Source organism: Xenopus tropicalis, chromosome 1, assembly GCF_000004195.4.
Source record: "Xenopus tropicalis strain Nigerian chromosome 1, UCB_Xtro_10.0, whole genome shotgun sequence".
Classification (NCBI taxonomy): domain Eukaryota; kingdom Metazoa; phylum Chordata; class Amphibia; order Anura; family Pipidae; genus Xenopus; species Xenopus tropicalis.
This window is the reverse complement of record NC_030677.2, coordinates 172,436,828-172,462,723: the sequence shown is the minus strand read 5'-3', so window position 1 is coordinate 172,462,723 and position 25,896 is coordinate 172,436,828. Positions and strand designations below refer to the sequence as shown.

Below are 25,896 nucleotides of genomic sequence, written 5' to 3'. Positions count from 1 at the left end.
ATTTTTCTTAATTAAAGTATAGGGAAAAAGTATGTTCAGCACAAGATCTATTACTTGAACTAATGTTGAACAAGGGGGAGCTGTCCCTTAAATTTCTGTAGCTTCTATCCTTAATTTAACGCTGAATTCATTTAACTGAATTCTCAACAAGCCATGTTTTTCTTGTTTAAAACTCAGTGGACTTTCCTATTCTGTAGCCTATCTGTGAATACAGCCTTTAAGTCTTTCTAAGGATAATGGCTCATGGTTTTATTTGCAAATGGGGCTGTGTCAAGATGCCAACTCACCCAATGTGCTGGAAAGCACCAGTTGCAGTACTGAGCAGCAAATTTTGGTTGAAAACACCAAAGCGATATTTCAGATTTACAGATGGGAGACTTAAAGAGTTTTATACCCCATCCATGATGCTATGAAATGTAGAGGCTACAAAACACTGCAGTCTGTCATGTGTCCCATTATTCTAAATCTGATTTACTGTCATAGACACCAAGTCTGATTCAGATCTTTAAGTCCGTGGTTTGTGTTTTTATCCCGAGGGGAGTGTTGGGATTGCTGAGCAGGCTGGCGTCCGTGATATCGAGCCTTTGCAGAAATCGAGTTTTTGTATTATATTGCACATCATATCTGTTTTATGCATTTACCCAATTTTTATATTACACTAAACAGTTCTTTTACGTAGCAGGTTTTCACAGTCATGTTGTTTCTCTCAGTCCTTGATGCATTTTGATAGTGAAATCAGAATTAGTGAAACATACAGCTTCAATCTACAGGAAGAAACTTGTGCTGGAGTGACTAAATGGCAAATGTATTCCCATGAAATAGCAAAGCAAATTCTGAGTAAGGTATAAGCTGAGATACCGGTGCATTGTTATTGGAGTGGGCATACAGCATGTCTGTGGCTTCAGCCTGAGGCTTGTAGAATTTCTAGTCAGAGATTTCCTTTCCTCTGGTTTGGAAATATATTTTGCTGTAATCCTGTAATTGCATTTTCGATTACATTATTAAATATGTTACACAAGCTTTATTAGTTAACTTTAATAGGTTTAGGTTTCATATGTTTTATATTCCATATTATTTCAAAGTATCTGATAATACTACATTAGATAATATTTTTTTATCTCTATCTCTCTCATTGTTGATTGATGGAAAGGCACCTCCAAGGATTATTGTAAATGTTAATTAAATAAATGGCAGTTAGCTGATGTTGCTTTGTGTTATGGGCACACATCGGTTATATCACAATCTGCTGGCAAAGAATGTGTCCTGTGTGCCACTGAGTTGTGGGGTTTGACATCGTGAACAAGGTCCTAGACCCGGACCGAAACGTTGATGTTTGAGCTATGATGTAAGTTATTAATAAAGCTAATTGATCTACGCTGGAGGGCACATAACTTTTGGAGAAATGTGTATATATATATATATATATATATATATATATATATATATTTTTTTTTTTTTTTTTAAACAATAGTAGCTTACCGAGCTAAATGTGATGATTAATTTACCTTCTTATGTTCCATTCCTCTGTATACAGCTCTCCGGATGCTTTGCTTAAAGACCAAAGCATTCATGTGGCAGCAATCTAAAAGCCATCTCCCAAAGGAGACTTTGTGTCAGCCTTAAGTTTTCCTATTAATAGCATGTTTCCTCTCTGACATGCTACAGCAGGTTAAATACCACAATTGATTTATTTCATTTAAAGGTTGAATGTGAAAGATTGGAAAATCTGATATAAAACATCACTTGATCACCCAGCTTTTCCCCTATGCTGTGCCTGTGTAGGAACTCTATCTGGGTGGTTTTTATTACAAAGACTACAGAAAATGCAGCTTTGAACTGCTATCCACTTAAGCAAAGTTACCTTTAATTTAATTAAAGCAAATGACTGCATTTAACTAATGATCAGCGAATCTGTCCTGTTTTGCTTCGCCTGTAAATCTGCGAATCTTTCAGAAGATTCAGGAAATGATGAAAATGATGTGCGTCAAAAAAACTGTTGCATAGAGTTTTTCCATCCCAAAACAATCTGCCAATGGCAAAACGCAGAAATTCCCTGCAAATCCATGCCTGCCGAAATATTTTGCTCATCACTACATTTAACTTTAAATATTGTATTTCCATTGCATTATGCATAAAATATGTCATGAAGTTCATTATGAAATTATCTGTGCAAGAAGACCTCAGTTTTCTCAGTTTTTTTTTTTAAAGTTTTTATTTTTGCATTTTTAAATTTAACAATGAAAAGAAAAGGGAAAAGTAGATTTCCAACTATTTCTAATTATAAAATGCGTGTTATCATATCCAAAGCCGCCCCCGCCGCTCTCTGTCCCCAATGCGCCCCCCCCAACCCCCAGCAGGGGCCCCGTCCGACGTCCTCCCCTGAGCGCGCTCAAGTGTAAAGCTTCAGGGGAGGATACCGGGGTAGCAGCAACAGGCATCGGGTCTGGGCCGCTAGGGCCTGGGGCCCATCAGTTTTTTTCCCGGTGTCCCTGGGTCCAGTCCAGCCCAGCATGGTGTTAGGTTGGTTAGGTGATGGAAGGAAGTCTTACGCAAGAGTTGCATCCGCTCATTGATACAGGCCTCTCCTGACAGCCTGGTCTGTTGGCCATTATGATTAAATCATTGGGCTTGTTTTTTGCTATTTCTTCAAACAGGGATCTTGAGGCTACTGAATTTCAGCCCTTGCAAGGGAGATAAATAGATTACCAGTTCATAGATAATCCCCCTGCATAATAGACTTATGCTTATCTGTGCACTGGGAATCTAATTATCTTACAAATTAGCTCTGACAAAACTTGATAAAAGTCTATGGAAACATTGGAATATTTCATGTTTATATTATTACACAAAGCCTTGGCTTTCGACCACATTTATACCAAGAAGGTTCAATTAAAACTAGGCTTGCATCCAGAAGGATAAGAAATAAATCCAGTAATGAACATAATACAGAGAGATTGTGACCCGAAGTAAAATATAATGTGTTGATATAAATGTAACCTGGATTTCTTGACAGTCTGGCTCATTAATTAAAATGTCACACCATGGTAGATCTTGGTTGCCATTGCATGCTGAGAGGGATATGGAGGTTATATTGTTAGAAACCATAGCAGCTATCCTTGACACCAAGTGAGGTATTCTTTTTTAGTTGTATAGGTATGGGACCTATTATTTAGAATGGAGTATTTGTATAATTTTGATCTCTGTAAATTATGGGGTAGATTTATGAAAATGTGAGTTTAGAGCTTAATACATAAAAACCAACATTCTATTCATTCCTATGGGATTTTAAGAAGCGAATTTATCAAATGGTGAGTTCTAACATTCACCCATTGATAAATACGCTTCTAAATATCCTATAGGAATGAATAGAACGTGGGTAAGTTTTTATGTATTAAGCTCTAAACTCACATTTTTATAAATTTTCCTCATAATATACGGAGATCAAAATTATACAAATACTCCTTATCAGTAACCCAGTAGGATTGTTTTGCCTCCAATAAACATTAAGTACATCTTTGTTGCAAATTATGTCAATTATTACATTAAAATGGAGTCTATGGGAGGTGGCCTTCCCATAATTCTTTCTGGATAATGGGTTTCTGGATAACTGAACATTCAAGGGAATAGATATGTATATAAAGGTAAGCCAAAAAACAGGTGGTATTTTAATATACTATGTACACCCACACTATGTACCACCCTTACGTTATGGCACACCATGCAAATTCACTTGTAGTCATATACACTAAAGCATTTAGGTGCATGTGTTTCAGTCTTTAAAATCCTGTAAAAACTGGAAAACAAGATTTGTATAAAGCTGCTTCTTGTTCCATCATTTCCTTGTCATCTGCTTTTGTCCTATTGGCTTTAATGAGTTATGCAAGGGCTGAGGAGATGTAAAATAATGGCAAACATGATGGCTTTAATCTGGCTTAAAAGAAAATCCTGCCTTTATAATACACTAGAACTAGTGCGATTAGTTCTGCATATTAATGCATGCCGTTAATTAAAACATAATAAGAAATATACAAGTTTATAAATGCACTACCATTTATATACACAGTTTGTACACTTCATTTTTTGTGTGTTAAGAAATTTACACAGCTTTATAAATATGCCTCAAGAATGATTAATCTCAAAAAATAGTGGTTTAGCATATAAAACAATTGAACATGTCTTTCCAAGGATTCCAGATATTGTGCCTGCTAATGCAGCAATTCTACCTCGTGCAGGCTTTAGTTACCATTTGATTTCACATATCTATTATTACATGTAATTGTTTAATCTCTAGCTATTTGACCTGTGCAGTTTGTGGTTGGCCTTTTTTGAAAGTATTTAGACCATTTTCTTATTTAAGAATATTCACTTTTGTGTAAATTATTTTAATTTTTGAAAAATAATCAATCTAAATGTGTGTCTTTTAATTATTTTTTTTAATAAAAACAAAGTAGGGGGTCATTTAAAAAGACTCCTGGTGCAAGTGATAGAGCACTAAGGTACCCAAAATTACAACTAACAGGCCAATAGGGTGAGAGAGGTGACTACTATTTGCCTCCCTTCTGCCCCCCTTGAATACAGCTCTGCTGAACACAGCTTATCCTATAGTTTCTACTTGCAATGGCTTATTTACTAATAAAAGTGCAAGTACAAAGTGCAATTTTCTGAAGTAATGTTTCTTTTTTACCCACAATGCACCATTTCTCCCTAGAATTTCAGCATAATTGTGGGTGCATGCTAAGTTGTGGTCACATCAACTACACACAATGCACTGATAAAGACTTAAATTGCAGGTACATTGTAGCTATTTCCTTTGGTTTTCCTATTCCTATTTCCTTAGATTTAAATAGCATTCAAATTGGTATTTATTAACACAACCAGCAAAGGGAGGCCTGAAATCTCTCTTTTGTCACTGTGTACTCCTGCATGTTATTCATCCGATGTATTGGTTTTCTCTAAAAAAAAAAATTGGTTTTCTCTGTAATGTTTAAAGCTGTACATATAGGCATAAAACCCTTTGTGATTAGGGACAGTACACAGTCAATTTTTTTTGTCCTACTAGTGATTTGTATTTCATAATGAGCCCTGCAGTCTTTTAAGCTTGATCCAATTAGACTTTGTGCAACAATCGTTGAACTATTGTATCGCCATTATACCTATCATCTAGCTTGGAATCATTTAAGATACATATGAAAGTTTTATTATCTTGTATGCTCATAATTCTTGATCTATTTCTTTATTATTCTCCCCAAATAATGGATGTAATGTGTGATCATTACTCTTAGGGGTGGTTATTCAGGTATTATACCATATACAGTTGGTTGAAAATCCTACAATACATCAAAATGTTTTTTAATCTATAATAAGCGAAGAGGGAAGGGAACTGGAGAATGGGGAAAATTGTCTGCCTAACAGTATAAACCTGATGCATCTAATTCTATAACTGCTGTTGTTATGCAAATGTTATTATGGAAATTGTACTTCAGCAGCACACCAATGGATTTTATTATGATATATAACATTATTCCTGCTGCGAGGCATTTCCTATTCTTCTTTAAAGGGCTCTCTCTTGCAAATATAATGTCTATAAAAAGTATGCTTTGCTTTTGTTTCCAAAAATCCTTCTTATATTCTCCCCAAACTCTCCTGTAATTTGCCGTATTGTTTTTGGCGGCTTGATCTGACAGTAATGGCATTGCAAGAACCAAAAGAGTTTTGGATTTAGTCGGATTGCAGATTCCTTGTTTACTTGTGTGAGTCTGAATTTACTATGCCTAGTAAAATACTTTATTTTTGCCAGGTATAAGGATCATTATAGAGTTTTTTTTACTTTAGAATCCACTTAAAAGGCAGTTAAGATAGACAGATATAAAGAAGCAGAGGAGAAATGAATGAGGTTATTTTAATCTGATTATAAATATTCAAAGAAATTAGAAATGTTTCATTATTTTTATGATGTTGTCATAAATGTTCTTCTGCTTTTATATTGATGAAGGTCTTTTATTTTTGTTTTGCGCTTTTCTTCTGGTTTAATATGGTTACCTTATAAAAGGCATTTAGAGAAGCCTTTTCATAAATATTTCCTTTCACTGTGACTGTATGTGTCCATGACAACAATCTTCAAATCTCAATGGGCCGTTGAGGAGAGGAGCATTCAGATAAGTGGTTTCAAATAAAGAACCATTTTCCCTTTAGCAGGCATACCATTTTGCTTTCTTCACTGTACAGGCTGGATACAATATAACCGTGTAATTAGAGATAGTTATTCAGCATTCCTGACAACATTTCTCGACTATAATAAAACATCATCTAAACAAGAATTTAATTTGAAGTTATTCAGTGTATTGAAATATTTTTTATTATTGATGTTACCAAAGTTTACAAACGCACAAATCTGTACAATAACAGTATGTTGTACTGTACTGTGTACAGATATTAACTGCTTTTTGGATTACAAGATCAGACCAGAAACCTGTTATCCAGAAAGCTCCAAATTACAGGAAGGCCATCTCTTATAGAGTCCATTTTAAGCAAAATATTCTTATTTTTAAAAATTATCCCCTTTTTCTCTGTAATAATAAAACAGTACGTTGCAGTTGATTCTAACTAAGCTGCATGAATTCATATTGGTGTATTTATTTAATGTATAAGCTTTTTTTTAGTAGACAGGTATAAGGGTCCAAATAGCAGCCAATTAGCAGGTTGCCTGTTTAAAATCAAATATTTTATTGGTTGCTATGGGTTACTGCTTATGGGCAAACTTAGTGCCTTTTTTACATATGGGGGGTAATGTATGGAGATTCTAATTGCAGATCCCTTATCCAGAAAACCCCAAGGCCAAACATTTTGTATAATAAATTCTATACCTGTATAAGGGCTAACAAGGAGGGCCACTTTCCCTATTTGTGTTCTAGGGTGCAGTTGTGCATTGGAAGCAAGACCAGTGCGCCTTTCAGTTTTACCTTGGGATCCTGCGGCCTGGGTCTTTTGGAAAGCTGGCAACATCCCTGTTTTTTAATGGAAATGTTTGTCCCTCCCCAGTGTAACCTATTTGCTGGCAGCTTACAAGGTTATTTTAATTTAAGTGAAAACCATTGAAACACAAATATCATTTTTTAAAAAATCTCTGTAGTAATGCTGAGTTTGACTTAACCTAATGTTTGTAGTGAACTACAATCTAATATATAAACATTCTTGGGTCTGCATTTTCAGTGGTGCTTTAGATAACTCTGAAACATGGATTGGACCGCCTAATGATTAAGTATTTTCAAACATTAATACTTAATAGTAATCAATGTGTAAATATTTGTTTGCAATATAACATTTTGTTGCCATTCATTTGGGGAAGAGGGTACATTTCTTGTGGGAAATTCAGATACCAAAGGTCATTTGGGGTAGAGAGGTAAGATTTATTTGACACGTACCTTGGTTCTGAACAAAGTCAAGAGTCAGAACAACAGAACAAAGACAGCACTGGGTTTTTATAGTCTTTGTGGCATAGTAACATACGATATAAGAGACATATGAGCATAGGCATTACTAGCTTACCAGTGTATGTGCATGGAGATGTCTGTTCCCAGCACAGAAAACAAAGGGCTGCTCTACAGCCAAACAGGTGGCTCTGTCTTCAAGGCCAGGGTAGTAGCAAGCAAGGCCAGGGTAGTAGCAAGCAAGGCCAGAGTAGTAGCAAGCAAGGCCAGGGTAGTAGCAAGCAAGGCCAGGGTAGTAGCAAGCAAGGCCAGGGTAGTAGCAAGCAAGGCCAGGGTAGTAGCAAGCAAGGCCAGGGTAGTAGCAAGCAAGGCTAGCTTGAGAACAGAATCCATCCAAGTCAGGGGGGCTGTACACACAGAATGTATTCCTTATCACTTTTTAAAGCATTATGTTCCCAGTTTAATATTTTTGTACTTATGGCTACTTAACACAGTTACGGGAAATGTTTCTAGGAAACTAAAATACTTCTCTATGTAGAGAGCTCAAACTGAATCACATGGATTTTTATGTTTTATGTTTTTGTTTTAAAGATTATATTGGCACCCCCCTTACCTAAACTATCCACTGGTGGAGGGGTTATTAAATGTAATGGAGGGGTTATTAAATGTAATGGAGACAAAGATAAGGGATTTTTATTTATTTATTTATTCTTTGAAATGTGAAAGGTTGTTATTAACCATTGTTGACATTGTTACATACAAATGTCAGCTGTGCTTCAGATAAAAAATTGCTGAGAAGGGTTAAAGTAAAATGAAATAATATTGATAGAAGATGTGTTTATGCATGGCAGCAGCCTGAGGAAAGCATAATGTTTAGCCAAAGGAAATGTGTTTTTGCTTGCCAAGTCCACTGAGAAGCCCACTGTATAATGAGCTGCTCCCTATCTTTAAGCCTAACAAAGCTACAGCAGGGGGAAGAGGGCTATTTGATTACACAGAGGCTTTACAGCAGAGTTGTGTAGTGCTCATACAACCCAGAGGCTTTACAGCAGAGTTGTGTAGTGCTCATACAACCCAGAAGCTGGAATTGGACATGCTTTCAGTGTCTGTTTTTGTCTTATTTACACAAAATAGCAAAACCCTGAGATATATCCTAACGTTAGACAAAATTGATTCCCTATGTGGAATATGGCTACCACTTTTTCTAGATAACACCATGTTAAGTCCCCCAATTCTGGCTCTCTATTGGCTAAAGAACAGATTTAAAAACTGAAATTTAAAACAATTATAGTGAAAGCGAGTTTGCAAGTCATACAGCTGCTGAAAAAGGTACAAACTCCATTTACTGAAATTGAATGAGTAATGTGACACTTGGCAGCACAATTACCAGAGAGGGAAAGAGAGAGAGAAAAATATAGTTTTAATACTGGTTTTGTGTTCCCTTCAGATTATTGCAAAACCACAGAATAAGCAGAAATGAAAAGCTGCATGTAGTATTAAGAGAAAAAAATGTATTGTCCCTTTCATCTGACCAATTATTCTCAATTTTTCAAATTGTTTAATAATATATAATTTGTTGCCTCTGCACAATTGGCTGTGGAGTGTGAACATAGTTTTAAGATGGATTCCATGAGCCAATCAGATCTGATTAGCATCTAAGAGAAGGTGAGTAAGAAGCTTAGTGAAGATATTATCAGATAACATGGAGTGTCAGAAAACAAATAATCATAAACAGAAATAAAATATGTGCCTTGTGCCTGTTCCCGAGCTTTGAGCAAAAGTCAGCACTTCACAATGGAACTGCTTTCAAATAAGCTAATGTTTCTCATACTCAGTGTAACTGGAGGAGCCATAATTTGGAGCCATAACTTTTTTACTATTGAGTGCTATCCTCATATGTATCCCTAGATGGGGCATGGGAGCATTTGTAGCAAAGCAGGTGTCAGGCAGCTGTTATCTTGTTACCTGCCCATTGTTCTGCTGATCAGCTGCTGGGGCGGGGACTAACACCACTCCAACTTGCAGTGCAGCAGGAAAGAGAGTTTAGTTCAGGTGGCTGTGGGCACCTTAGAAACTTGTCTAGCTCACGTTATATTTCAAAAATAGATTAGAAGAAAATGTTTGCTCTTTTAAAAAACAGATTTCAGTGCAGAATTCTGGTGGAGGAATACAGTGCCCTGGACAGTAATAAAGAAATCAACGAGACTGACCATTTTCACCTTTAACTGTATGTATCTATAGAACATTTATGGCACCATCATAAATTTCAAGTTTCTAGACTGCACTTTGATCTTTCAGTGCCACATGTTGCCAGCTGCCAATACAAAGGACAGGGCAGCTTGAATTAAAGTGCTTGTAAAGTGTTAGAGAATGCAGTTCATTACTGATGTTCTCCATGCACATAAACAATGGACACATTTAAGGGCTCATTTCTAACACGATTGCAATGTGCAAAGCCCAAAACACTTGCAAACTGCCATTTTATTATCTACAAAGCATTTTTCCCCTCAGTCTTAATATAATACTGTACAACACAAAAAGCAGCTGCTAAGTAGCACGTGCTGCAGAGCGATGAGTGAATTTTTTTGACAGATATGAATTTGCTGCAACATTCTGCATTTTGCCATTGGGGAAGTTTTTTCGCAAAACTGTGGTGAAAATTCCCTGCATCACAAAAGTTGCTGAGAAATGCCTGTTGGCTTTAATGTATTTGGAGTGAGAAAAAAAATTTTGGTCACGTCAAACTCATTACATTTGCGTCGGAAACGTCGTGGTGTAAAACCAGTTGCCACATTTCACAAAACTTTCAGCGGTTTCATGAAATTTTCGGCAAAGTAAAATGGGACAGATACGCTCATTACTAGCACAGCATCTTGCATGTAATATACCAATGTGAAGAGCTTCAAAAGTATCACCTCCTTATGGCAAATTCAAGGACTCCATTGTTTCATGCATTATTGTTATTGTGTAGGAACACCCTACTTCACTGGTTAATATATTGCTAGACCTCCGACTTGATTTGCATATTCTCTTATTGACTTCCTGGGGTTCAATATTTTGCTAGGAATTTTTTGACCATGAATCTAGTACAAGCATGGGACCTGTTATCCAGAATGCTCAGGACCTGGGGATTTCCGAATAAGGGATCTTTTGGTAATTTGGATCTTTACTAAAAAATTATTAAAAAATGTAATTAACACAATAGAATTGTTTTGATCAAGGGTTAGCACAGGTGCCATTCACTAGACAGCTGTCTCTTTTGCCATACATATAGGGGCTGATTTACTAACCCACGAATCCGACCCGAATTGGAAAAGTTCCGATTTGAAAACGAATATTTTGCGACTTTTTCGTATGTTTTGCGATTTTTTCGGATTCTGTACGAATTTTTCGGATCCAATACGATTTTTGCGTAAAAACGCGAGTTTTTCGTATCCATTACGAAAGTTGCGTAAAAAGTTGCGCATTTTGCGTAGCGTTAAAACTTACGCGAAAAGTTGCGCATTTTTCGTAGCGTTAAAACTTAACGCTACGAAAAATGCGCAACTTTTCGCGTAAGTTTTAACGCTACGCAAAATGCGCAACTTTTTACGCAACTTTCGTAATGGATAGGAAAACTCGCGTTTTTACGCAAAAATCGTATTGGATCCGAAAAATTCGTAAAGAATCCGAAAAAATCGCAAAACATACGAAAAAATCGCAAAGTACCGATCATTACGAAAAAAACGCAATCGGACTCCATTCGACCCGTTCGTGGGTAAGTAAATCAGCCCCATATTGTATTTAAAAAGTGAAGTCACAATTTATATTTTGGGGGGTTATCCAGTTGTTTGATCAAACACATCAAGGAGTATTAGAAGCTTGCTAAGTAATACTAAGGGGCTGATTTACTAAGACACGAATTCCAACCGAATTGGAAAAATTCCGATTGGAAAACGAACATTTTGCGACTTTTTCGTATTTTTTGCGATTTTTTTCGGCGACTTTACGACTTTTCGGAAATTATCGCGACTTTTTCGTTACCAATACGATTTGCGCGAAAAAACGCAAGTTTTTCGTAGCCATTCCGAAAGTTGCGCAAAATCTGGCGATTTTTTTCGTAGCGGTAAAACTTGCGCGAAAAGTCACGCCTTTTCCGTAGCGTTAAAACTTAAAAGGCGCCATGTTTCGCGCAAGTTTTAACGCTACGAAAAAATCGCCAGATTTTGCGCAACTTTCGGAATGGCTACGAAAAACTCTCGTTTTTTCGCGCAAATCATATTGGTAACGAAAAAGTCGCGATAATTTTCCGAAAAAATCGCAAAATACCGATCATTACGAAAAAAACGCAATCGGACGCATTCGGCCCGTTCGTGGGTTAGTAAATGTGCCCCTAAGAGTTCATCAAGTTCTGTCCTGAAATGGTTTATTGAGCACAGGACTGGTGTTCTTAATGGTGTTGTAGACCTTGTTCTCATTCTCAAATGGTGAACTTTAATGTTTACCCATTTATAAATACGCTTTTAAAAATCTCATAGGAATGAAGAAAAAGTGGGAGAGTATTCTATTGTGAGCTATAAACTTATACTTTGATAAAGCTGCCCCTATATATGTATATCCACCACACCCCTTTATGACCATGGGGGTCATGATGGAAAGTCTTGACAATACCTATTCAACTGCAAGAATCCTATCAGGTAAATGGTGGACAGAAACTCCTAATATGTGGAGTAGTTTTTGCAACAGGCAATGGAATAGTCTTTGTCTCAAATCAAGTTGTTCACAAACCAAGGAAATCTGTTTGAACTTTAAGGGCTCTGGCACATGGGGAGATTAGTCGCCCGCGACAAATCTCCCGTTTCTCGGGCGACTAATCTCCCTGAATTGCCATCCCACCGGCGACAATGTAAGCTTTGCCGAAATCTCCTGCGCAGCGTGTGCCATACCACCAGCGACTTACATTGTCGCCGGTGGGATGGCAATTCGGGGAGATTAGTCGCCCGAGACACGGGAGATTTGTCGCGGGCGACTAATCTCCCCGTGTGCCAGAGCCCTTAAAGAATGGACTTTGCACATAAAGGCAGCAAGAGGAGTAGCCATCATAACAAAGAAGTTGATGGAAAAGTGAAAAGAATTTGAAGTTTTACAAATGTAGGGATACAAGCCGTTTGGCATTTTCCTACACATTTTCTAAATATTTTTATTCTTTAATATTAAATAAATTCCTTTTGAAGGTAGTGTGGGATTCATAGATTAAACCATCTACAGTATCAGTATATATGTTAGCATTTTTCTCTCCATGTTTGTATATACCTACTGCTTTAGCCCTGCCACGCACAGTGTACCAACAACACTAGGTACATATGATGAGTGTCACTGTGCCTTCCTATGTTACACACACGGTATACTGTACACCATGCTGGACAGATGTATGAGTAACTTGTCTTTCCTATTACCTAAGCCTGTGACGCATGTTGTAGACACTGTGTACACATTGTATAACACTGAACCTTGTGTCATTGTTACTGATGCACTTGTCAAGATGGATTAAATGTCACTGTTCTTAAAGCAATTCTAGGGCCAGCATGTCAGTCATGGCTTTGTTAAATATCCGCAACATTCAGATTGTATCATGATTAGTATTCACCCATCATACCAATTATCTTCTTTTATTTCTCAGTTCCTCTCATCATTTTTATGTCTTCACAGTGGATTTTTACAAGCTTTTGTTGTTGATTCCTTATTGCCTTTCATTTTAAGTCTGGGGTGGTGTCGGTGAATATAAAGCTTCTCTGGATGCAAAATCAAAATTAAATGACACAAAAACATATAGTAAAATATATATTTTTTCCAAGTTGTGTTTATACTCCTTGAAACCTCTCTGTAGAGCAGCAACATCTGTTCTGTCAAACTCTATGGAAAAGCCTTGGTTGAATTCCAATTGGTTCTTCAGGTTCCACTACCCTCAGACATGGTTCACTTACTAAATCAGCACATAGTGCAAGTGCTCTTTTTAGACACAAATTTCCATGTTTTTTCAGTATTGCATGTGTCACAAATGCATGTGAAATGCACACAAGTTGTGGCACAGGGAGAAAACAGCACTTTCAGCAAGTACAGTGTTAATAAAACCATTTGCATGTGATTCGCTTGGCCTAAGGAAGTGGAAGCCTAAACCTACCGCAGCATCCATGCTGGGTTAATTCCAAGGTTTCCTAGCATCAATTGATGCACTTGCCCCTGTTCTTCAAAGCAGACTGGGGGGCATATTGGCAGTCCCTGCAAGTGCAAGGAGCATGTATGAATGCAAGCACCTTTTATTAATGCCATCAGAGGGCCCTATGGCAGGCAGTAAGGAGAACTGGGAACGCTGCATGCTGCACCTGGCACTAGGTATAGAATGTAGCATTCCCCTGGGCACAAATGCTTAAGTGAGCACTTAATGGCACACTTTTGCACCGCTTAGTGCTCTGCTCTAGCACTTAGATACCGGGGATATGTGAATGTTCCCTAGGGTGTTTGCCCCCATACTTGAGTAGAATGACACTAATATCCAGGTATGGATATTAAGTATACCCTGGAGCCATGGTAGTATGGCCAGTATTACAAGATATATTCTGTGGGGAAATATACTCTGTACACTTCACTTCTGTTTCTAATACAGTTGATATGTGTTTCAGTGTAAGAAATGTTCAGGTTGAAGGCGCAAGGGGGATTAGCTGCCTGTGATACATCTCCTCTACTGCGTGTGACTAATCTCCCAAAAATGCTTTATCACTGGCAATAATGTATATCACCAGTGGAAAAACATAGGCATCACTTTGCTTTTTTTAATGTCTCGTAAAGTTTTCTCACAAGGCAACTTCAAAGAACAAAGCGACACGTATTATTTTCATTGTGGTGGGAAAGCATTTTTGGGAAATTAGTTACCCGAAGCAGAGCAAATTTATCAGGGGCAACTAATTTCCTTGGGTGCCGTCATCCTTATGCACCACTGTGTTTTTGCAGCAGAGGCACGGTTTCACCCTGCAAATTGTATTAAATAGCAATATTATATATTGAGCAGTTCTCAACTGCTCAACATCACATGATTTCTTAATTATTTGTCTTGGAGCACTAAATGGTAATTTGGTAATATCTCCAAGGATTGACAAAAGCAAATCATATATTTTTAATGTTACCATAGTGCATTTGCTGGCAAATTATATTTTCTGTAGAAATTAAAATCCTTGTATAAATAATGCACCTTTTATGGTATATACATGATATGCTTATAATAATAAGACTTTCTATGTTTGCAGCTTTTCATGGTGGATAACGGCGCTGATGATTGGAGAATAGCCATGACCTACGAACGCATTTTCTTTATTTGCTTGGAAATACTAGTGTGTGCAATTCACCCCATACCAGGAAATTACACATTCACGTGGACAGCACGCCTTGCCTTTTCTTACACCCCCTCCACAACAACAGCGGACGTGGATATTATTTTATCTATACCAATGTTCTTAAGACTGTATCTTATTGCCAGAGTTATGCTTTTACATAGCAAACTTTTCACTGATGCCTCTTCTCGAAGCATTGGAGCACTAAATAAAATAAACTTCAACACACGTTTTGTAATGAAGACTTTAATGACAATATGTCCAGGAACAGTACTGTTGGTTTTTAGTATCTCATTATGGATAATAGCTGCATGGACTGTCAGAGCCTGTGAAAGGTAAGGTCCCCCAAGTTTATACATGGAAAAAATATTGAGTTGTTTATTTTTAATCTTGCCAGCACTAACATTAACATTTATGGATGGACTGAGCTTCTCATGTTAGTTATTTCAAATCAGGGTAACTCCTGCTCCCTGCTGGGAGATGTTAAAGGGGTTGTTTTAACTTTTAGTTTAAAAAGAGAGTTCATGAGACAATTCATGACTGATCTTCATTTTGTATTATTTGTAGTTTTTTAATTGTTTGAATTTCTGTTCAGTTTGGAATGAGTCTTCCAGTCTCTCATTCTGTTTGAATGAGAGACTGATATATGAAAAGGAGAGGACCTGAATAGTAAAATAAGTTATTAAAAGTAACAATAACAATACAATTATAGGCACACAGAGCAATAGTTTTTGGCTGCTGGGGTCAGTGACCCCCATTTGAAAGTTGCTAAGACTTAGAAGAAGAAGAAGAAAGCAAATAATTCAAAAACTATAAAAATGAGAAGAATTAGAATTGAAGACCAATTAAAATGTTGCTTAGAATTGTCCAATCTATAACATACTAAAAGTTGGCATTAATGACACCACATTTCTGGAGGGGTGATGAAGATGACTTCTAGGCAATGCTTGCGTTAGTTGATTTGTAGCCCAGAACATCAAGTTTAACTTCCAGGATTCTTTTCACCCCACACTGCAGAGTTTTTGTGTTGTTATTTCAGTTGCAAGGGAACAATGCTTGTAATTGTGCCTACTGCAGTTGGATCTGATTTATCAGAATTATCACAACTGTGTGTGTTTCGTGGCACATCAGACACAACTGCGTGGAAGTCCGGCTGGCATCATTTCCGGTGTTCAACATGTGAGTGAGGTCTGTGGTTGATTCTTTAGGCACAAGTGTGCTGTGCCTATTGACGCTGGGGGTGAAGAGAGCCCTGGAGCTTCCGTGGGTCAGGAGGTGGAGGTAGCTCCAGCGTTCCCCTGTATCAATAGGAACAGCAGTGCCTGCTGTAGAACGGAAGACAAGACTGAGTGGCGCTGAATGCAACTATATGGAAGTGCATTTTGTACCTCTGAAAGTGGTTTAATTTGCAACTGACTGCGGGAACCGTAACTGCACTTGCAGAATACATAGCTTTTCGGGAGTGCATAACTACAAAACATTTTATAAATATATATTTATTTAGCAAAGAACGACGGCACTCATAGGGTTTTTACATTAAAGAAAATAAAGAAATCACGTATCAATTAAACCATTAAAACCTCACCATTCGCATTTGATAAGTGATTTCTTTATTTTCTTTATTATAAAAACTATACGAGTGCCGTCATTCTTTTGCTAAATGTTTGTACTCGTAGCTCTGGCACCTAGGAATTAATACTTTTTTATGGTGTGCTACCCACTTTGAACTTATATATATATATATATATATAATATATATAAAATGTTTTGTAGTTATGCACTCCTGAAAAGCTATGCTGCAGTCTAAAGTGATTTTAATAGGGGAGGTTATAGTGATTTTTATTCATTCTGCGAAGAATAGGATAGAACTGTTATTGTATCAGTAATTGACTTCTATAAAACAGCCAACGCTGTGCTATAGAACAAACTTTCAGTGTAGGACAGGATAAAAAGGTGTTTCAATGGCAGAATCCCTGTTAATTGCATAGACATCTATATAGACATCTTGAATAGACATTAGAACGATCTATTAATATATGTGTGAAAGAAGCAAAGGCTTTCAAGGAATTTCAAGGTCCCAGGCAAAGGATTATGTGCTTCTTCTTTTTAACTGTGCAATACGCTGGAAGCATAAACCTTTTGCAGACAACAGAATTATATATAATAGGAATGATCTAAATGGTTAATAATTTGGCTACTACTTCAAACAGTTAAAAAAAAAAAAGTTGCATAAAACATGTTAGAATAGCAACAAAATTGTTATCTTTGTAATGGTGATGAATAATGAATCCAGTAAAAATAAAAAGAAAAAAATATCTTCTTGTTTATGCACTGTATCTAAACATATACTCATGGGATGTAGGGGTTAAGGACCCACTATGTAATCTATAGTAGTGTTCAGTGATAGGAATTTCTTTATAGCTATAAAGTAGGAATATGTTCCAAAGCATCTTGGTGGCTGGCTTTTGGTTTTATTGCAATTAATATTAACACTTACTAACCACAGGCAGGATGGGCAAAATGGTCGCCCCCAACAATTGTGAGTCAATGGTCCTTTTCTGTGTATACAACGCTAGCCATCAGGTTCTGGCAAAGGTGGGGTCAAATATATGAGCAGTACATGATTGCAATATCTAAATATGTTGTTAGATTTAAGAATTAATTTAGAAATAAGGCAGATGGGTGGTTAGAAGAAAGGGACCCTGGAATCACTGATCCCAATGATTAAACATGGGGTTAATATAGGGCAGGCAGTAGTTTTTCTGTTCTTTGGCCTTTTTACAGCGGCACTGGGTCCGTGCTCCTAAAAATGAATCCTGTTGCAGTGTGCACTTGACAGGTGTACACATATTTATGTGTTAAAAGCCATATACATTTTTTGCAAATAGGCACAAAAAATCATAGACTGGCCACTAAAATACTAAGCTGTAATATGTAATATTTACGTAGCTTTCTACCATAGCTGTAATTTACCCCAGCTTTGTGATATTTGTGGGTGTGAACACAATTCAGTAGTTTTCAAACACATACATAAACAGATATTTTAATCATTATCATTTCAAATACACCATGATAATAGCAATGGTATGTCTGAGTCTATAGCAGAGATCTTAAAATACAACTATAGGCTCACAAGCTGGATATCCCTGGCCTACAGCAGCTTTTTGACTTGGATTTTTTTTTAGCATGAAAGGGCCACTACAGCAAAAAATAATCCCTTCTTGTGTTTATTTATGGATACCTATGAACTGAAGTGTGAAAGAGCTAGACCAGAGTGTTTCTATTCACTGACGGTTTTTGGTATTAGACTTCCATAGACTAAAACCTGCACAGTCAAACACCCATGACCCCTGTCAGTCACTTCGGATTAGTCTAAATGTAGCAGACTTTTCTGCTGGGAATTGGCTATTGCTGAGGAACAAGCAAGGCAGCATGGCTACACCAACACCATCACTAGTCAATCATAGACATTCAGATGAAGGAGAAGTGTCTATTCCATCCCTAAATCTCATAGAATAAAGCTGTACAATATTTGAAGGAAACTTTTCCCTTCAAGGAGGTGTAGGTAGCAGACACCATTTATTTAAAGACGTCTATTAAACAGGGACAAAGTTCATAAGGCTATTATTGTACCGGTTTGTAAACAATGTAGTTCTCATAAAGCCTTGCATTTGTAAATAAAACCCCTCCTGTTCTTTGGCCTGCTACCAAATTTCACTTTAAACATCTCCTGTTAAGAAAGCAGGTGCATTATCTGTGATTCAGGTTACTGGCAGCTGTTGCAGAGTCCAGTTACAATGCAGCCTTTCTAGAAGACAACACGCTTCTTTTTCAGACTCTTAGCTTACAGAAGCCAGGTTCACTTTAATATTTAATGGGGAAAAAACATTACAGGTATAGGATCTATTATCCAGAATGCTTGGGACCTGGGGTTTTTGGATAATGGATCTTTCCATAATTTAGATCTCCATACCTTAAGTCTACTAAAAAATAATGTAAACATTAAGGGGCAGATTTATCAACATTTTGATTTTTTTGGTTTTAGAGGTTTTCGAAACCAGGACTAAACTCATTTCCACTAAAACCACGAATATCTAGTCATTTATTAAATGATTCCAATCAAAAAAGCACAAATGAATTAAAATGTGGATGAAAACAAAAAGAACATGAAAACTACAATTTTTTTTTGTGATCTTTACATTTTCCTAGGAATCTTTGGAGACTTTAAAATGGGAAAAAAACCCTAAAAACCCCTAAGGGGACCTGTGACTCAGACATAAAAAGCTGTATAATAAAAGTCATTTTCAAATTGATCATGAAATCCAAATTCTTTTTTTATAAAGATTATAAAAGCATTTAAAAATCCCAGCTATCAATCATATATTGCCTTCCCCACCTCTATGCCTTAAGGTCCCCATACACGGGCCAATTCTAGCTGCCGATATCGGTCCCTTAGGCTGATTCTAGCTGCCGATATCGGTCCCTTAGGCTGATTCTAGCTGCCGATATCGGTCCCTTAGGCTGATTCTAGCTGCCGATATCGGTCCCTTAGGCTGATTCTAGCTGCCGATATCGGTCCCTTAGGCTGATTCTAGCTGCCGATATCGGTCCCTTAGGCTGATTCTAGCTGCCGATATCAGTCCCTTAGGCTGATTCTAGCTGCCGATATCGGTCCCTTAGGCTGATTCTAGCTGCCGATATCGGTCTCTTAGGCTGATTCTAGCTGCCGATATCGGTCCCTTAGGCTGATTCTAGCTGCCGATATCGGTCCCTTAGGCTGATTCTAGCTGCCGATATCGGTCCCTTAGGCCAATTCGGCAGCTAATCGGCCCGTGTATGGGCACTACCGATGGGCCTGCCTGACCGATATCTGGCCTGAAATCGGGGGTTGGATCGGGGACCGCATCGGCACGTTGATGCAGTCTCCAAACCGACTTTGCCTATACCCGTCGTTATAATTTGATTGTTTGTCTTGACAAACACAATAGAAATAGATATGAAATTATTTTTTAGAGTGACAGGTCTCCTTTAAATGAAGATTGTTATGATTTGCCTGGGACAAGTCCCATTGACTTTTACATGACCTTGATATATTGAGCTTTTCATGGCTTTGACACATAATAAATGGCACACACACATCTGTGCTTTTTTCACATAGAAATTTGAGTGCAAAAAACACAAAAAAATATAAATGTTAGTAAATGCCCCTATAAATAAACCCAATAGGATTGTCCTGCCTCCAGTAAGGAATAATTATATTTTAGCTGGGATGAAGTACATGGTGTTGTTTTTGTATTACAGAGTAAAAGGAAACACTTTTTAAAATTTTGATTGATTTGGTTAAAATGGAGTCTATGGGAAATGGCCTTCCTGTAATGCGGAGCTTTCTGGATAGTGGCTTTCCGGATAATGGACCCCGTACCTCGACTATAAAATTGCCAAAATATATCAGTTACAAGAATATAGCAATAAATAGTTTATCTATTATGGAAAAAAAAGTCATACCTGTGGTTTTCTTTGTTGCAAAACTGCCCAATAGAGAATGTAGTTCAGTTTTAGTAGCACATGAGCGTTATATGAGCTAGTCCTAAAAACGCTTTCTTGCTCAGTGTATTTTTATAAATAGCGAGCTTCTCAGCAGTTTGTAGGAAGTGTTTAATGAACATTGGAGTGGCTTTTGCCACAACTGTTTTGATGTGTGAATGAAGCATCCTGAATAATGAATGTCTCCGAGTGAAACGATGCGGAAAGACATGCAAATGTTTCTGGAAAAGGTGAAAGGAGGCGAACGAGTAAAAATGTGTAAAGACACGTGAATGGAAACCGGCAAGGTCACTGAAGTCACAATCATTTGCCAACATTTCACTCTTCTTTGCAACACTATTACTGTCAAAATAGACTTTATTTAAGGTTTTTTTTTTATTTACCTTTTTGTGCTTGGGTAATTATTTTAGATCTTCTGTTAAGCAGGGAGTCTTCCTTCACAGATTTGCTTTGTGCAGTTATCTGTAGATGTTATAAATGCAAGCAGACGTGTGTGTCATGGGCAGAACAGCATGTTCTGTGCTTGCACGGAAAGCTTATACATATATATAACCGATGTTCTCAATAAAAAAAGTTTATTGAAAAAACTCTCTCTCTCTCTCTTTTCAATAAACTTTTTTTCTTTTACACCAAGTCCCTGAGTGTGCGGTTCTCTCTCTCTCTCTGTATATATGTAGTGCAGATAGGCGAAGAATGTGTAATGCCAGAGATACACGTTGCAGGCTGAAGTCATTGGTAATTGGTAAATAAAGAAGAAATAAACATTCCTTTGATAATACATAGAATTATATATCCTAGTGAGCCAGGAGAAGGAGCTAAAATGTATTGGGAACAAAGCAAACAGCTTTGTGTGTATCTGGTTGGCTTTACACTGTACAGAGTGCAAGTTTAACCATTTGACTTGCTTAGTATTTATTGGTCAGAAGACATATTCTTTAAAATTTAATACTCCTTTTCTTTAGTTGTAGAGGATTGGAATAACTGATAAACTATAATACACCGTGCATGACAGTGACAACTATGAGTGAAGTAATAAATAGATATAATCTTCTTTGTGACATTGTTTTAATTTGTAACTGATTTGGTAACCGATGTTCTCAGAAAATATGTGTTTTTAAGGTTGCATGTAACCATAACCTTCAAATTAACATTGACAGAGCATCCAGCCAAGATTTCTCTAATTAATTTATGATGCCGTTCTACAGAAAGCTTGGGTAGGCAGTTTTCAATTCACTCTTCCCTTGTGCTGTAACACGATGTCACGTACATCCTGCTGTGGAGTAGAAACCTACAGAGTAGGGGTTTTTGTTTGAAGTTCTTGATTTGCATTTTTAAAGTTATATTCTGCATAGATTTGATGTTAAATTATGATCTTGCCCTATTTATTCACTACTGTGCCCAAAGGGAAGCTAGCTGCCTATTGTCATTATCACATTAACCACATGGGATAATCTATATCAGCCAATCAGATGCTTTCTTTCAAATGTGCTTAGTAAATGTTACTTTTGTGACCTTTATAACATTACCATGCCATAAGGCTAATGTCACACTGAATAAACTTACTAGTGGCAGAGGGTGGCGTTGGGTCTGTGCCTCAGGCAGTAACAGACCCAGGATCAACCCTGCATATAAACAGTCTTCAAATTGATGCACATCTCTAAACCATCAGCTGCAGGAGTAAGTGCAGTGTAGGTAGGGGCAGTGTCCAAAAGACATTATAGAGCTTGCTATGTTGGTACCAGACATAAAGCTGGCTGCAAGCCCCCCTTTCCTTGGGTCCTGTGTTACTGTTGTCGCTTTGTTTGACATCCCTGTGCTTTTCCCAAGTGCAGGTCTCTGTTGTTGCTATGGCCCTCCTGCTGTTAAAGCATATTCTTATAAGACAAACCAAGCAAGTACTCCTTTGGCTATTTTCTGGTCATACCAACATGTTTATTGCAAAGTACCATTCCTTACATCAGTTCCTAAGTCATTTTCTAGTCCATAGTTGAGTTGAATTTAATGCTTTAATGTGTCTGTCAATCGCCATTTATGTATTTTGAAATGCTTACCTATATGGGTGCTTAGCTTAATTTTTCATAGTCATTTAGGTAATAAACATCCTTAATCATAAATGCTATGTTTACAGGCAACTGTCTTGTCAGGAGTTAGGCTTACTGGTTCTCTATAGTCCCCATGTGTTGACCAGGTTTTCCTGGTAATGATGAAAATAAGAAGCTGAGGAAACACAAAACAAAATGGTCATACAAATGTAGAACAAAATATGGATTTTAAAGATGCCATGTGGTATGCATCTAAGCGAATTGCTAATCAGTCATGAGAAATGTGTATTGTATAGGCTTGCAGTGTGTGTCAGTGTATGGTCACTTTACAGCTGGTTTATATAAACAAACCCTAAGCAGTTGCATATCCTGTTTGTAAATTATTTTTACAATTAGTAAATGAAACAGGCTATATATAAATAATTGTAAATATTTCCTTTTCCCCTAGCTGTAAGAACAGTAAATAGATAAATGTTAAGACGGTTGTGTAATAACTGGGCAATAATTTTGCCCAGGAGCAGTAACCCATAGCAACCAATAAGCAGGTAGATTTGACTGATTTCCTGTTTAGAAGAAAGCATCTTATTGGTTGCCGTCGGTTACTGCTACTGGGCAAACTTTGTTCCTTTTATTACATATGGGGGCATATGTCTTCATTAATTAAATGGCAATGATTTCCCTAACATGGCATTTTGTTCTCTGTGCTTCACGAAAACAAACTTGAAAGGCGCATTTCCTTCAGATTTTCATTAACAGAATGGTAGTACCCAAGTCCATTAGGGCTTTCATATGGTATGTGCTCCGTTCTAATGAAGGGTCTTGACATGTCAAGTGATATTACATACTTTAGCAAGAGTAGAGTAGAAAACCATTTTTTATTAATAATATATATATAAATACATTAACACAGATTTGTGTTGGAAAACTGACAATTTTATATTGACACAATTTAGGGTTAGACAGAAATTAAGGTTTTTAAAGCTCAAATACATACGGATCTCAAGGGAAAAAAGTGAAAAAAAAAAATTTTGTGTTGGAAACTGAATACCTCACAGCAGCTCAGTGACTTTGTCTCTAAAGAAAATAAATGAGTCGGTCACTGCTTTGTGAAGAAGAAAGAGGATGATCTTTTTAACTTGCTTGCAGTTTGTTTCTAGGAAATGACATGACGATGTGCAAGTATCCTACCTAGAGTAATGGATGTTGGCAGGAAAGCATTTCTGGTTAGGTTTGCTGGGCATGTTTGTTAAAAGTGCATTATATTAATGTCTGACTACTGTTAGAGATAACTGCTGAGGGGTCATGAGAGGAATGGCAATTTTCATATGAAAGAGTTAAGTCATTAACAGGTAATTGTTTTAATCTTGTTTATTATTAGTAGTGATGGGCGAAATGTTTCGCCAGGCATGGATTCACAGTGAATTTCCGCGTTTTGCCATTGGCGGATTGTTTCGCGAAACGGATGAAAAAATTAACCGCGGAAAAATTTGCTGCAAGTCAAAAAATAACAGCCGCGCGAGACGAAATAACAGCCGCGCGAGACGAAATAACAGCCGCGCGAGACGAAATAACAGCCGCGCGAGACGAAATAACAGCCGCGCGAGACGAAATAACAGCCGCGCGAGACAATTTTTTCTTGCCGCACAACATTTTCGCCGTTTCGCAGATATTTTGAAAGATTCGCCAATTTTTCGGCAGAGAGAAACGGAACAGATTCACTCATCACTAATTATTAGCCGTTATGTGAAAAAATAGCCATAAACCTAGATGTCATTTATGAATAAATTACTTTTATTTCTCTCTCTATAGTATTTACTGTTGGTCCAGTTTTAGCCACGTTATCTGTAAATGTAACTAGTTGTCATGGGACCAATTTTATAACTGTGGTCTGTAGTCTAAGAATCAGTAGGTAATGTATGAGGAGATTGGTAATTAGTTCTCTTTAAAACTCAGGGGAGTCTTTCCTAAAGGGCAACCAAAGTGCTAGCATATAATTGACTTCTAATGGCAGTATTAATTAGGTTTTGTGATTTATGCCTAATAGCAAATCCTCCACAGGCTTGTGTTAGTTGAACCAAATTTGTATCCTAATTTGTAAATATAAAGTTGAGCATCCGCATCCTAAAAAATGCATTGATTATATTCACCTAAATAGGAATGTGTTGCCTTAAATTGTGCAGTGTTTTAAAGTCATAAAGTGCTGGAATTCAGCTAAATCTTGGATTCTGTTCTGCTGGTGCTAAAGTATAGGGGCTGATTATAGGCACTTCATCTCTCTGCAGAATACGCTATGAACATATCAAGTCACTGGTTTATCGGCGCTGCTTCTGATGACATCATATGCAAACCCAATAAATTCATGGGTACTGGCACCCTGATAAAAGGTGTTCAGGGATCAAGGCAGTGCCTTAATAACTGAAGTGGAATTTACATGTATGGGAATGTTAGTGGTTAGGAATTAAAGCCTATTCTGTATACAGCTGCTGTATATGAGGATAAGTACGGAATCTCAGTACATGAATACTTGACAAGGGGACTCCTCAATTGACCCTTCGCCTTGAGGCAACCCACTGAACCCCCGTGTTACATACCTTAATAAAACGCCAGGAGACAAAGGTGGAGAAAATGGCCACAGCATTTAATCACATTTTATCAAATAAATAGGACCTTGCCAGCCTAACCCAAAGGCAGTATTCTAAAGCCATAATTCCATAAGAGGTCGCTACTATGCTCTGCCGTTCCTCGCTGAAGACTTGAATGAGTATTAGACTGCCTCTAACTACAGAGAGGATATCCCCAAACTCTTCTACCAACAGGAGCTGCATTACCAACCATGAGAGAAGTTCAGCAGCCCTGCTGCCAGTCCTGAATCTGCAGTGTCTCGATGATAGGAAATCCAAGCAGGCTGTCACCTAGCACAAGCAGTAGTAGCGTCTGTATCTATCAATCCACCGTGCAGGAGAGAACCTCCTTTCTCCCTTTGCTAAAATGACCTGTGCAGTACTCTGGTAAAGTCTTACCACTGCTGTGACAAATAAAACTTAAAATATATTATCATATATCCACTGTTTTGATCCAGAGGAAGGCAAAAAATCCAACCCGAAGCTAGTGCCAATTATGCTTCAAGAGGGAAAAAATTCCTTCCTGACCCCCTTGGCGATAGGAAACATTTCAGGGATCAAGCAATCGTAGTTAACATAAATTAAATACAATGCTGACTCTCAAGTTTATACCGTATAAAGATACAGAAAGCACAATATAACAATGCATTCAGGAAAACATCCACATTCAATTATTAATAGATAATATGAGAACAAAAAGAAGAGAAACTCCTGACGTTTTGCAAAATATGCAAAAAGGGGTAGGGTGGGTGGGATGTTTCTACCTGATCAGAAGACAAGGAAGTGAGTGCTTTTTTTCTGACATCACATCCCTCTATTTCTCCACCCCCCAGGCCAGCCTTCTCCTGCCTTAGCTCTTTCCTTCTCACTTAAACACAGTTGAACCTAGTTCTGCCAA

The 25,896-nt window shown here is 37.4% G+C and overlaps 1 protein-coding gene across 2 annotated transcripts in view; it reads left to right on the top strand.

Moving 5' to 3' along the window:
* Positions 1 to 25,896, top strand: part of kcnn2 (potassium channel, calcium activated intermediate/small conductance subfamily N alpha, member 2) — a 115,622-nt gene that overhangs the window by 15,942 nt on the left and 73,784 nt on the right. For both annotated transcript variants that reach the window (XM_012956293.3, NM_001127000.2), the window contains 1 exon segment: positions 14,708 to 15,126. In XM_012956293.3, the coding sequence (XP_012811747.1) occupies positions 14,708 to 15,126 (419 nt within the window).